Below are 13,968 nucleotides of genomic sequence, written 5' to 3' on the forward strand. Positions count from 1 at the left end.
CCCGCGCTAGTCCCCATCGGCCTCAAAGCATTGCACCAGCGGTCAATCCCTTTTGGTGGGACCGACCAAGCGCGGTACGTACTTTCGACACTTGCACAGGCCTGGCCCTTTTAACTTTTGACTGGTGGCCCCAGACCTTCAAGACTCTGCAGATTATGCTGAGAGGACATGGAGGCGTCATGACCCTGTCTGCAAGGCAACCTAACCCAACTCCAAGGCGACTGAACTTGGACTGGAGTTTGTGGGTTTGTATCAATCTGGTTCTTATCACAATGAACTATCGAGCCGTTGCTTGTCTTGAATCACACTCATTCCAGCCCCAATTGCTGCGCAGCCGGAGGCCATGTCACATCCAGGTGAAGTACATTCTCCAGATGCAGGCAGAATCTATCCTATTCTAGCGACCCGACGATGGCCCTTCTACATATCATCGGCGTCACGCCACGCCAATCTTCATCATTACATGTTTCTAGCGTTTGAACCAGCTCTTGGCAGACAATGTTGATACAATCGTCTGCCAGCATGTCGGCGTTAGCGGCCACCAGTACGGAGCAGAGGCCACGCCTCGTGACTGGGCAGCTAACCCAATTCTGACACTCATCAACCTCCTAAGGCGTGGTCGAATCGTTGCAGATCCGCTGCTAAATTGGCGGAGTTGCTTCCGAGACAGCGCCAGGCTCCAGCCTGCGTCCAGGCACAAACCACCACGACATGGACCCTGTAAAACTACCGGCAGTGGACAAGCTGTCCATTCTGCTGCCAGCCGGCGCGGCCGCAACTGCTATTCACTGATCCTAGTGGCAGGGTTATCGCGAGGCTTCTTGCAGAGATGCACGTTGGAACCTAACAGAGCGAAGTGACCAGACCACGACAAGCGACAAGCGCCCAGCCCCCGATGGCGGTGGAGCCAGGGGTCATTTGCTTGTGTGGCCACGCCCGCCGGGAACCCCTGGCACAATATGTTCCTTGGGCCTGCACCGCATCATCTGCCACGCAGCATCCCCACGCCGCGCCAGAGCAAACTTGTTGTTGCTGACATTTGTTGTTGCTGTAGGAGCTCTGGTCAAATTGTCCTCCAGGCACAGCACGCTGGACGGTCACTGGCACAACTTGGCGAAGGCCAAATCTTCAATCTACGCAGTAGCCTTCACCCCATCGACCGCGTCCTGCGGCCCTTCGACCACAACCTGCAGCTGGGAGGCTTTACATCCTGATGCCACCTCCTGATGCAAGATGCCGTGTGCGCATGAGTCGTGCCCAGTGATCCGTCCACCCAGGCACCCACAGCCTAATAATACTACGTACTTGGCCAGGCCTCATCAGTCACAACTACAAGCCTTGCTACGCAACGGCATTCATGCAGCATCGTGTGAGGCTTGATGGCGAGTAGGACGACACCCGCCCGAGTCCTAGTCTGTAGCATTCTTGTTGATTCAGCCGCGAGACCCCCGCGTCCACCATCTTGTACTACGCATCTACGTACCGTACATGTGACAACCCTGTGCTTACTAAGGTACGCCTCGTAGTGAGGCTCTCGAGTAGGAACTTGAGTGCGTTCAGAAAGAGCTCGTCGAGCTGCCTCGCTATGATTCTACGTAACAATGCAGACTAGTAGACAATAAATCAACATTGTCCAGGCCGATTGAGAAAATTGACCTATTCGAGCCCTTCAGCCACAACCAGACAAAAGTGACCGCAACCTAACCAGCTGTCGTGGAGCCTTTCTCCTAGCTCTGGCCAATAGACTTCTGTTCTTCGGTAGCTGCACTCCTCTCACTGTAATTATCCCTGACCGCCCAAGACTTGCTGGGGCTTGACATTTCCGCCAGCCTCAAAAGACGACGCCCAGCCAGGAGAGCAGTAATAAGCCCGCCGAGCTTTGCGCGTACGGCTTTGCTCAACCTCATCACACTCATCGACACTCCGCTCCTCTTCGGTCGCGCGCTAGCCATGGCGCGAATAAATATCCCCCCTGTGACGCGCGTCCTCCTCGCGGGCCTCGTCTTCCAGTCGATGCTCTCTTCTGCCATCCGCTATCGCCAATGGACAGAGCACGCCGAGATCGTCATACCATACCTCACCTTCGTCCCCCAACTATCGATCGTGTACCCATGGACGCTCCTCACGACATCGCTCGTCGAGAGCAACATCTTCACGCTGGCGGTGGGCGCTGCGACACTCTACTACGGCGGGCGGTATCTTGAGCGTGCCTGGTCCTCACGCGAGTTGGCCAAGTTTGTGGCGCTCGTCACGCTGGTCCCAAACTTCTTGACCTTTGGCATGCTCGTGATTCTGTTCACTCTCTCGCGCAACGAAAGCTGGACGTATGCGATTACCTCCCCCCTTGCTCCCTTGCGTGGTGCGCCAGCTAACAATATTCGCGTTGCAGACTGACCGTTGTCTCCGGAACCATCTCGATTCAGATATCCTTCCTCGTCGCTTTCAGTCAACTCGTGCCCGCCCATACCGTCACACTCTTCCGCGGGATACTCTCCCTGCGCGTCCCTCGGTTTCCCCTCGTCCACCTGGGCGTGGTGACACTGCTTTCCTTGACGCCCGCCCTGTCCATCGCCAGCTTCTGGCTGGCCCTGTTTGGGTTCCTGACGAGCTGGACGTACCTGCGCTTCTACAAGACTGTCTTCCCCGACTTGGAAGCCTCGTCGCAGTCAGCCGGCCTACGAGGCGATGCGAGCGAAACATTTGCCTTTGCGGAGTTCTTCCCTGCTCCCGCGAAGCCATTCGTGGCCGCGTTCGCCGACCAGATCTTCGAGGCGCTCGTGGCGATGCGTGTATGCGCGCCCTTCTCGCAGGCCGACATGTCCGCCGCCAGGGGTGAGAGCTATCTCCAGAGGGGGACACCCGGCAGCGCCCGCGCAGAGGCCGAACGAAGGCGGGCCATCGCCCTGAGGGCTTTGGACCAGAGATTGCACGCTGCGACAGGTACCGCGCCGAGCAGGTCGCCTTCGCAGCCGTCTGCGCAGGCTCCTGGTGGTGGGCAGCAAGACGGCCAACGGTCACAACACCAGGCGAACGCGCAGACAGCCACCACGTCACAGCCGGGGCCGATGCTGGGCGAGACCAAGTTTGAGCCCGATCACGACGATGATGAGGACAGGCACTGAGCGTCTTTTTACGTGCTATTGGTGGCTTCCGGAGTTTGGGAGGTGTTGAGCCATGTCTCATCAGCAGGCGACATCAAAAGGAGCATGTGGAGCGCATGGCTGTACGACGTAGACATAGCGTTGATTAATGTTTGGTGGTCCACGAGTCGTTTCACGCATTTGCAGTGGACATTTTCACGAAGAATTCAGATCTTTTGCGATACAAGTGCGCCTGGAGGAGAGCTAATTAGCGAGCACCTGACGCGATGGTCTGAGATGAGAGGCGCCCACTTGCCGTGCTGATTGAAGTGAGCCCTTGGAAGAGCCAGAACCGTGGAAGACTCGCGGCGGCAGCATGATCTTGCAGTCATCAGGCGAACCATTGTGCCGGGCACGTCGCGTCCAGTCAGTTTGCACATCATAGCCGAGCCAGAACAGATCTTGGAATGCGACACAGAAGACAGCACAAGTGTTAACGGGTCGTTGTGCGAGTCGTTGATCATTTTGGTCCTCCCTTGTCGGCGGGTGGTACACTGGTACTATGTGTGTCATATGTGGCGCGCCATCGGCCATGTGCAAGTGGCCATCGGCACGGACAATAGTCGTGTTTCCCCATTTGTCTAAAACACGTAGGATAGGAAACGGAGTGGTGGCGGATGAGTGCGTAGAGCGAATGGATCTTATCTCCGATGACTTACTCAGAAAAACATGCATAAGTAAGTACATCAAGCATAATAGTAAGTAGCTAGTATTTTAGGCATCCCGCGTGGTGCTGCAAAAGCCGCGCCATGCAAGCACACTAGAAGAACAGAGGTGGCTGGGTGATCACTGATGGGGTCCGGTCCGGTCTTTTGTCTGATTGAGAGGTTGCGTTGCTGGCACCTGCGAGCGCGAGGGCCAGTCGCAGCAACGGACGGCCATCCTGCGTCGACGTGCATGGCGGGAGCGTCAGGTTGCATGAAAGATGCGAGACCTGGTTATGATGGTTTGAAGCAGACGGGCAGTGGCTCAAGCGGCGCACACCGTGCAGCTGGTGCGGTGCGGTGCGGTGCGGTGCGGTGCGGCGACCCTTTTGATGATGTTACGTAGAGCAGTGGGCTAGGGTAAGTTAAGTAGGTAGGTTAGGGGCAGCAGAAGGAAGGAATTGTGGGCAGCCCCTTCCCCACTGCTTTTCAGCCAGGTCGGTTACCAACACCCCGACCTCTCACTGCGTCACGATCACGCCCCCCTTTCCACCTGCAGCATGCTCGTCAGGATGGTGCGTGCCCTCCCACCGAACCTTCCATTCCCGACGCTTGACATGTTGCGCCCGGCTGGCTCCCCACCCCCCCTTTTCAGTGCTCTGTGCTCGCTCATGATGAACACGGCAGGGGACTGGATCCCCATCGAGTCTCACACAACCCGCGATTCCGTCTCTTGAATCGTCAGTTGGATCTGGCCAAGCGTTAATTTATTTCACGCCCTAATTACGCGCCAACCGTCCTAGGGCCCTATTCAGCTGCTGACCTATCATGGGCGTGTCAAGGATGTGGCTGACGCACGAACATTAATGGGATCTTTGGATTCCTTTCTGGCCTCTTGCATAGAAGAGGCTGATGGTCGTTTGCCAGGCAATATCGCGTCACCGGCTGTCGATGGGCCAACTGAGCCTCCGTGCGCAACACCGGGGATTTTTGCGGATATTGGAGCCCTTCGCATGATCGATCATCAGGATTGAACCGTGAAACTAGTCAGAAACGCAAAAGTGTCGTATATCTGTCTGCGCGCGTTTGGAACGGCGCGGTCATATAAGGTTACACCTTCCCTCTTTTTTTACGCGACGCCTCGAGATCTGGCCACTTGGAGCTAGTGACAACAGCCGCAGCTTCTTGATGAGTAGCGTGCTTGGAACACCCTGTATGAATTGCGTTCAAGCGGCGAGATCTAGCACACTCGAGATTGAGTTTCGAGCGTTTTGTGTTCATAGTGTTCTCGCTAGTGATATCTTTGGCGTGAAGATGAAGAAAGTTGTCTAGGTGAGCACTTAACTCAGTACTAGTACTATTACTTAGTCTCCCATGTATCTGAGTCATTCGCGCGGGCAGACACATTGAGATGTTCTGAAGTTTCGCCGGATGTTGGGGATTTCACACAGCTGTTGTGACTTGCTCACATTGACGAGTGCAGCCTTTCATCGCCGATGGCGCAAGGCTGGTTTTGCGGTTGCTTATCATTTTGACTTACGTGTAGTGTATTTGGTGTTAATTAGCATCCTGACAGTTTGTCTTCAATTTCGACCGTTCACATGCACGCCCAGGGAATCACACACCCAAAGCCATGTCTCTTATATACAACTCAAATTATTGCGTTTTAAGTATGCAAGACCTTGTGTCGACGTGCGCACGAGAAATCAACAAAGTACGATGCGGGAATTGGGGCAGTAGGTGGTGATATAGGGTAGCCGGACACATGACTTCATCGCCTGGGGTTTGGGGCAGCCTCTCTGGTCAGGCTGCATACGTAGTACGCGAATTAGGGCCGCCGACGATTTGGACCACGATGGGCGGGCCGGCAGACGACATGGAGTTAGGCGCCCCTGTTCTGTAGCACACCCCAGGCGCGGCGTGGACATGGGCTGGACCCGCCCGCGCACGCCAAGACCACCCCGCCGTGGTGCTAATGACCACTAGCTGCATGCCGCCAGACAGACTGTCTTTTCCCTGTCGAGGTACGTACCGCATTGGAGCGTGGGTAAGGTGAGTTTGCAATGGCGGCACGAGAAAGCCTTCTTCGTCCGGCCTCCCCCCCAACCCGTCGTTTCTTCCTTTCCCATAATAATAGCTGCGCGCTGGGTCAGGCCACCTCTAGTATCAACAATCCCAATACCGTCCTGCGTGGCGCTTGGTCATACGCAGTGGTTTCCTGCTATCCCTCGGATCGCCTGCGCGCGTATCGTCATCGCAATATTATTTACAGCCTCAAGCTCCCGTGACCGACGGCTCCAATTCTCGTCGTCGTGGGCGACGCGCGCCTAGCCTGGGACCACCGTACCTCTGCAAGCACCCAACCGATTGAACTCGACGACTCATTGTTCGAGAGCTCCGCGAAACCAATATTTCCTTTGCCTCCGCGAGCGCTGTTGACGAATTTCCGCATCGCAGCAACAGCAGCGCATCGGCGGTCGCATCGCCCGAGCCTGCCAAAGAACCATGGCGGCCAACCATCATCCCTCACCGACCATGATGATGGGCCAGCAGCAGCAACAGCAACAGCAGCAGCAGCAGCAAAATCATCACCAACATCACCCTCCTCCGGGTCACACAAGCCATCCGCCCCACTGGGCCGGCCCAACTCTAAGTCAGTCGATTGCCGGCGTCAACGAGCATGTCTGGCTTCAGATTGGTAGGTCGCCGTGTCAATGCAAGTTGCATGTGTAGATATCTGACTGAGCCCCTCAACAGGAAGTTTCTCGGAGCTCCTGCGCGTCCCTGACGAGGCGTTGCATGCTTACGAGCGCGCGCTGCAAGCGAACCCCAATTCCACAGCTGCCATGAACGCTATCGGCATGCTGTACAAGGCCAAGGAAGCATACGAGAAGGCGCTCGAATTCTTCCGCACCATTGTGCAGATGGAGCCTCAGAACGGCGAGGCCTGGGGCAACCTCGGTAAGTTTCACCAATCCTCAACGCGCACAAATGAGCTTGCCTAACCTGACAGGCCATTGCTACCTCATGTCGGAGAATTTGCAAAAAGCATACGACGCGTATCAACAGGCACTTGTTAACATGCGCGACCCGAAAGACCCCATGCTGTGGTACGGCATCGGCATACTATATGACCGCTACGGCAGCTACGACTATGCAGAGGAGGCGTTCTCCCAAGTCATGCAAATCCAGCCCGACTTTGACAAGGCCAATGAGATCTACTTTCGCCTCGGAATCATATACAAAGGCCAAAACAAGTTCCATCAGAGTCTAGAGGTAGGCACACCAACACTGGCGAGGCGACTTTTCCAGGGACTAATCTGACTCTCCAGTGCTTCAATTATATCGTCAACTCGCCACCTGCACCGCTGACCCGGGACGACATCTGGTTCCAGATCGGCCATGTGCATGAACAACAGAAGCAATATGACAATGCGAAGGCTGCCTACAACCAGGTGCTGGATAACACGCCCAACCATGCCAAGGTTCTACAGCAACTGGGTTGGCTCCATCACCAACAGAGCAGTTCATTCGAATCGCAAGAGCGCGCTATTGCGTACTTGGAGAGATCGGTCCAAGCTGGTGTGTTGTGCTGCTCCACCTTGTTCTTGCGAGACACTGACATTCTTTCACCAGATGGCCAAGACTCACAGAGCTGGTACCTCCTCGGACGTTGCTACATGTCGCAGCAGAAGTACCCCAAAGCATACGAGGCCTACCAGCAGGCCGTCTACCGCGATGGCAAGAACCCGACGTTCTGGTGCTCGATTGGTGTTCTCTACTACCAGATCAACCAGTACAGAGATGCGCTTGACGCGTACAGTCGCGCCATTCGCCTCAACCCCTTTATCTCCGAAGTTTGGTACGATCTTGGCACTCTGGTAAGTTGACTGCATGCTTCCCTCACGCGCGCAGGCGTGCTGACCAGCAAACAGTATGAATCTTGTAACAACCAGGTTACTGATGCCATGGACGCCTACCAACGCGCAGCCGAGCTCGACCCCGACAACCCGCACATCAAGGCCCGTCTCCAACTGCTGCGTTCCGGAACCAACGGCGGCCCACCGCCGGCCGCACCTCAGCCAGCTGATGTCCACCCCAATACCTACCAGGCTTCGGGACCTCAGGGACCGTCTTGGGGCGGCCCGCAGCAGCACCCACCGAGCGGCGGCCCTCCTCCTCCACCAGCGTCACAAGGAGGTGCTGCGGCTGGCGAGAACTGGGCTGGTCGCCTTGCCGGTGTCAACCCGCCATCTCAGCCCGCGAACCCCTTCAACGAGCGTAGCGAGGGCTATCGTGGACAGGCCTTGCCTGGACCCCAGCGCCAGCCAACGCCCCAACAAGATACGCATATGCGCCAGGGCTATCCTGAGCCTGGCCGCGGGGCTCCTCCTCCACGCCGGGGCCAGTCGCCTCCCCCCAGTGGTCACCACTATGGTCAACCGCCATCATCGCACGGGCAAGCTCCTGGCCACCCACCAGGGTCGGAGGGCCGAATTCCCAACCCTAACTGGGGTGGCGCAGCCCCATCACCGGCTGGGCCTCCTCCAAGCCACTTGAACGGCGCGACTCACTCCAACGGTGGCACGCCTTTCCGTGCCAACAACAGCCCTCGTCCTGACGGTCGTCCTCCCCATGGCCCACCTCACGGGCCTCCTCCCCACGACAACCGCATGCCGTCGCCCACTTCGGCGTATCCTCAGCACCAGCCTCCCATGTACCCCGCTCATCACCATGAAGGTGCGCACCCTGGTGCGCCCGAGAGCAATGCGACCCAAGCACCGTCATCCGTACCGGGCGCTGAGCAGCGGCCTGCGGACGAGCGCCCGACATCGACAGGGCCTGGCCCCAAGCGCATGCGTGAATGGGAGGAAGAGGGCGCAGTCAAGAAGCCGGCGAGCGAGGAGAACCGGGCTCGCCTGGAAGACGTGCGCCATCGACGCCCGTCTACCCCACGACGGGACAGCTTCCGACGTAACTCCTCTGAAGCGAGACGTGCGGAAGATCAAAAGCGCGGCGAGGACCAAAGGAGGGCCGAGGAGCCCCCGCAGGCCAAGGAGGCCTATCATCCCTCGGAAGCGGCGCATCACCAAGGACACCACGCCAGTGGCGCGCAGGGACACCCAGGGCAGGCACCGAGCCCAGTGGTCTCTGCCGCCCACGAGAAGCCTCGAGCCGAGGCGGCGCCCAAAGAGGAGCCGGCGGCCGCAGAGTCGACGCCAGTCGCCCAGCCGACGCAAGCTGCGCAGCCGGCCAACGAGCCCGAGCGAGCGGCTCGCAAGATGGACGTGGACGAGGACTACGACGACAGTGGCGAGGACGAGAAGAAGGCGGCGCACACGAATGGCACAGCGGGCGCTGCCCCAGCCGCCGCAGCGGACAGCAAGACGTCGCCTAAGAGCGCCAGCGGGGCGGCCAACGGCGGGTCTACCGCCAGCGCTGCGGAGTAGGAGCATCTATTCATGCTGGAGCCGGACACATACCGAAGGAGGGAGAAAAGGCCTGAGCGCTTGCTTGTATGTTGATAGGAAGCTGCCTCGCTGGACAGCGCGAACTTTGTATATCGCTCGACTTGACGTTTGCTTTCCCTTGCCATGTTACAATTTTTTTTTCTCATGACGCACGTTTCTCGGAGCAAGGCGGGCAAAGGGGGTGGGAGGGGAGGGGAGGAAGGTTAGGGGGGCAAGCTAGGCCTTGCAGTTGTGTCTTTCTATTTACAGAGAAGTCACACTAGGAAATGATACATGTTTTTTTTTTTTTTTTTTTTTTTTTTGAAATACGTATTTTCTCGAACAACTCGAACAAGTCTCCGTGGAGCAGTATGGATGGGTAAAGAAGCGCGCGCGTCTTATACACCAACTTGCACAAAGCCCCTAGCCAGGGGGAAGCTGGCTCGCGTCGACAGCCTCATCCGCCTCCTTGGCAATGGCCTCCTCGTTGATGCCGTGGAGGGGCGAGCGAGGCAGGGCCATGAGACCGGTGCGTGCGGACTCGAGGATGCCAAAGGGGCCGACGAGCTTGAGGAAGGAGTCGATCCTGCTCTGCTTTGCGGACCTGTGAAATTGATTGTCAGCACGTGTTCTATCTGGTGGGGAGGAGACAACTTACACCTCGACGATGCAGCTGGTATTACTAATATCCAGCACCTTGCCGCCAAACTGGTGCGCAAAGTAGGTGATGGACTTGAGATGCTCGTGCTTGTGGCGCAACGCCTCGGAGGCGGCGAGCTTGCTGGGGTGAAAGTCCTTTGCGGTCTGCTCGAGGGTCTGCTGCTGGCCCTGCTCGGCGGCGGCGGCGGCGAGCTCGTCGGCGACGGCGGGGTGGCCGGTGGTGATCTCGCGGTGGTGGTGGAGGAGCTCCTCAAAGTACTCTGGGCCGAGGATGTTGATCTTGGCGAGGAGGAGCTCGCGCTGGACGAGGGCGGCCTCTGTGTAGTCGAGGACGGCCCAGACGGGGACGAGGTCCTCGAGCTGGCGGCGGGCCTGCTCGACGACGCCGTCGTGGCCGGTGAGGACAATGGTCATGCGGGAGAGGTCCTCGACCTCTGTGTTGCAGACGACGAGGGAGTCAATGTTGAAGCCGCGGGCGGCGATGATGCCGGAGAGGCGGGAGAGTACGCCGGGCTCGTTCTGGACGAGGCAGTTGAGGATGTGGCGCTTGGGGGGGTCGGTCGGGGGCGTGGGCGTCTCGTAGAGGATGTTGGAGACGGCGGACTGGGCGGACCAGGCGGGCGTGGCGGCGCTCTTGGGGAGAGGCGCGGAGCGACGGTGCAGGGCCTTGTAGGCGAGCGCCGAGGTGGAGGAGCTGGGGCCGCGCGAGGAGGAGGAAGAAGAGGAGGAGGGCGGTGACGACGAGGACGACGAGTTGTAGCGGAGGCCGGCCACAGGAGAGGCCTTTGCGACAGAGGTCGTCGTCGTCTTGGCGGCCCAGCGCTGGGCGATGGGCCGAAGCGAGGACATGGCGAATGCGGCTGTGGTGGCGATGAGGGAATAGTCTCTCTCTCGCACTCACGGACGCGGGATTGTGGGAGAGCAACGGAAGACTTGCTCTCGCGACGAATTGACTCCCTTTAGTAGAGAGGGTGATGGATGGATGAGTCCTGAGGAGAGAATAGGAAAAACAGCGCCGGCGTCGGCGGGGAATTGGGATCGGTGAGTGGCTGGAGGCCGACGCTAACAGCTGCGCCGCTGTCGGAGCGCGTGCGGCTGTTAGTGCAGGACGTGCGTGGTGGCCGCCAATACCCGGGGCCGCACGGAGAGGTCAAGGACTGGACTTGCAGAGTGACAATGCATTGTTCACAGTAAGCTGAAGACGCCAGAACCAACGTAATAGTAGTTAACATTCCTTCCTCCACTGACTTCTCCTGCGTTTATCATGACCTCCTGAAGCCAAAGAAGCGCGCGTTGCCAGACCCTGCTCCTCCACCATTGCCGCCTGCGGCTCCGGTGCCGGCGCGCTTCCGGCCGTCTTCCTTCTTTTTCTTGTTCTTTTGCTCGGGCTTGAGTGTGGCGTAGTGGATGAAGTATATGAACCCGCACTGCGCGGCGAGGCCGACGAGGACGAGGACGAGCGTGGTGAAGAGCTGGGGCTGGTCGTTGAGGACAGCGACGGCACGATCCGACGCGCCGACGCGCTTCATGAACCCGAATTGCGACATGGTGCCGATGTAGCTGTGTACTGTATACAGGTTGATGATGGCCAGCTGGATCATGTAATAAGGGTGACTGCGGACTGGATTCTGGACAAATACACGACAAGGCTACATTGATTGAAAAAAAATAAAATTGAAGATTTGAAGCCAGAGCTGCTCCTGACAAACTATGTATGCTACGCAGACATCAAATGGAGGCGCTTCACTCGAGGCACCGAAACGCAACCTGTAACATGAGGGTTCGTGACAAGCCACGGAGTGGTTTCACCTAGCGTCACGTCGGTGTCTTGGGCTCGCAGTGGGCGCGCCTACACGTATATTGACAGGTCGAGGAAAGCATCATCGCAGTTCGAGATGACGCGTTCATTCAAGGCTGAAGATTCCATACTTTTACTCGAGAAGAGTGAAGATGTTGCCTGTCTGTGATGCATAACTTTGTGCTGTGGTCTGCATTTGCATGTGGATATGCCGAATGTGACTAAGCAGGTCTGGCCAATCAGAACGCGGATTCCACCGCGCTCAGGGACCACCCAATTGGGTGCCTGCCATCGTGAGTGGGCAATTGAGTCGAGCATCGAAAAATCTCCAGACCAGACCAGACCAGACCGTCAAGCCAAGCAAGCAGCACGTCGCGACGCCGCGTAAGGAGACTCGCTCGCTCCCGACAGCAAATCTCGCCCTCGCCGAGCTTCGCAACCGAAGCGGACGGACACACACGGCCATGAGCGTCTCGAGACCAGCGGCACGCCGCCTCGTCGGTCGCTGCCTGAGCCAGACGCGAACACAACCGCCCTCCTCGACCCCCTACGCCGCCGCCACCGCCGCCGCCCAATGTCTCCCGTTCCACAGCTCCACGTCATGTTCCAAGCCCCGGCGGTCGCAGTTCCGCAACGTCAAGGCGTCGGAGCTGGGCCTGACGAATGCTGACACGCTCAAGGCGTACAAGGCCGACAAGTTTGGCGAACTGACGCCCGAGGAGCTGGACAAGCTCCGGCAAAAGTACACGCCCGAGCAGATGGAGGCGCTCCTGGCCGGCGAGAAGGCCGTCGACTCCGAGGACATGATCTTCCAGGGCCGCCTGCGCGACGACATTCACCGCCCGACGTACATTGACGACTACGCTGTCATGGACCCGCGGTACGACGTCAAGCCCGAGGCCAAGATCACCGCCGACGAGCCCCTGTTCCCCACCGAGCAGGAGTACATGGAGGCGCAGTACAAGAAGATGACGGACCTGGCCACCAAGTCGACCAACGACATGATCTCGCGGAGCCTGCTGCGCGCCATGCGCAAGGTGCGCCGCACCGAGGTCGGCATGGACACCATGGACCTCACCGAGGCGGAGCTCGACGACATGGAGCGCGACCCCAGCCTGATTGAGCGGTACGTCGCCAAGCTTGACGAGGACGGCGTCGAGCGGTACGCCGACGACATGGACACCGCGGCCGCCAAGGCCAAGGGCGCCCTCACCCGCGGCCAGGCGACGCGGCTGAACGAGGAGATTGACGCCCAGTGGCAGAAGGAGTTTGAGAACATGTTCTCCGAGGACAGCTACGAGCTCCTCCGGCCCGCGCAGGTGGACCTGGCCAAGGACGCGCCCGACGGCCTCATCCACGCCACGACGGCCGAGCAGCCCGACACGGGCAAGATCCCCGGCGTCGAGGGCAAGTTCCGCTCCGACGAGGACCCAGACGACCCGGACGGCCGCTATGAGCGGTACAAGAAGACCAGCGGGCTGCCGGTCAGGACCATCCAGAAGCTGTACACCAAGGTCCTCGCCACGCGCAACGTCGCCAACCAGACGCGTCTCGGCAAGGTGCGCAAGGCCTCCGTCATCGTCCTCGCCGGCAATGGTCACGGCCGCCTCGGCATCGGCATGGCCAAGTCTATTGAGCCCAGTGTCGCGCGCGAGGCCGCCATGGGTCTCGCCATGCGCAACATGCGGCCCATTCGGCGCTACGAGAACAGGACCATCTACGGCAACGTCACGGCCAAGCTGAGCGGCACCGTCGCCGAGCTGCAGTCGCGCCCGCCGGGTTTGTTGTCCATCTCCCCTCACAAAAGAAGAAGAAACTAACTCCTCCAGGCTTCGGTCTCCGTGTCCCGGCCCGCATCTTCGAAATGTGCCGCGCCGTCGGCATCCAGGACCTCAGCGTCCAGCTGCCCCGCTCCAAGAGTCCCATGAACTCGGTCAAGGCCTTTTACAAGGCCCTCCTCGAGCAGCCCGACCCGGAGGAGATTGCCATTGGCCGTGGTAAGAAGCTGGTCGACGTGCGGAAAGTGTACTATGGGGGGTCGACGGCGTGAGGGCAGGACGGGCGTTGCTGTTATTGTTGTCATGTGTATATCATATATCATTAGAAGCCTGTACAGAAGCCTTGTACAAGAAGCGGAGGGCAGGCGGGAAGGTTTATTCTGGGCTTCCCCCCGTCTCACGCGTGTAAACTAAATACACCACGAGGTCTCGTGTCTCTTTGTGTGTGTCTCTTTGTGGGTATCATTGCCATGTGTGTGTCTGCCGGTGCCTTTTTCA

The 13,968-nt window shown here is 58.6% G+C and overlaps 5 protein-coding genes across 5 annotated transcripts; 3 read left to right on the forward strand and 2 right to left on the reverse strand.

The window, feature by feature from the left end:
- Positions 1-1,950: 1,950 nt before the first annotated feature.
- F5Z01DRAFT_671074 (eukaryotic integral membrane protein-domain-containing protein) lies at positions 1,951-3,122 on the forward strand (the record flags this gene model as incomplete). The annotated part of the gene is made up of 2 exons (XM_046264646.1): positions 1,951-2,324; positions 2,390-3,122. 2 exons carry the CDS (start codon positions 1,951-1,953, stop codon positions 3,120-3,122), a joined length of 1,107 nt encoding a protein of 368 aa, XP_046121401.1.
- Positions 3,123-6,181: 3,059 nt separating this feature from the next.
- On the forward strand, positions 6,182-9,457 carry F5Z01DRAFT_391593 (uncharacterized protein). Its single transcript, XM_046259487.1, has 6 exons — positions 6,182-6,482; positions 6,542-6,745; positions 6,798-7,060; positions 7,117-7,366; positions 7,421-7,665; positions 7,720-9,457. Exons 1-6 carry the CDS (start codon positions 6,290-6,292, stop codon positions 9,232-9,234), a joined length of 2,670 nt encoding a protein of 889 aa, XP_046121402.1. The 5' UTR covers positions 6,182-6,289; the 3' UTR covers positions 9,235-9,457.
- A 1-nt stretch (position 9,458) lies between these two features.
- On the reverse strand, positions 9,459-10,949 carry F5Z01DRAFT_391633 (small subunit of acetolactate synthase-domain-containing protein). The gene is made up of 2 exons (XM_046259488.1): positions 9,893-10,949; positions 9,459-9,838 (listed from the first exon to the last, which is right to left on the reverse strand). Exons 1-2 carry the CDS (start codon positions 10,741-10,743, stop codon positions 9,658-9,660), a joined length of 1,032 nt encoding a protein of 343 aa, XP_046121403.1. The 5' UTR covers positions 10,744-10,949; the 3' UTR covers positions 9,459-9,657.
- Positions 10,895-11,619, reverse strand: F5Z01DRAFT_391589 (uncharacterized protein). Its single transcript, XM_046259486.1, has one exon. It carries the CDS (start codon positions 11,493-11,495, stop codon positions 11,157-11,159), a length of 339 nt encoding a protein of 112 aa, XP_046121404.1. The 5' UTR covers positions 11,496-11,619; the 3' UTR covers positions 10,895-11,156.
- A 170-nt stretch (positions 11,620-11,789) lies between these two features.
- Positions 11,790-13,742, forward strand: F5Z01DRAFT_633421 (uncharacterized protein; the record flags this gene model as incomplete). Its single annotated transcript, XM_046261951.1, has 4 exons — positions 11,790-11,857; positions 11,922-11,985; positions 12,025-13,471; positions 13,522-13,742. The coding sequence occupies 4 exons, from the start codon at positions 11,790-11,792 to the stop codon at positions 13,740-13,742; spliced, it is 1,800 nt and encodes a 599-aa protein (XP_046121405.1).
- Positions 13,743-13,968: the final 226 nt, after the last annotated feature.

Source organism: Emericellopsis atlantica, assembly GCF_019669845.1.
Source record: "Emericellopsis atlantica unplaced genomic scaffold F5Z01scaffold_4, whole genome shotgun sequence".
In the NCBI taxonomy this organism is placed as follows: domain Eukaryota; kingdom Fungi; phylum Ascomycota; class Sordariomycetes; order Hypocreales; family Bionectriaceae; genus Emericellopsis; species Emericellopsis atlantica.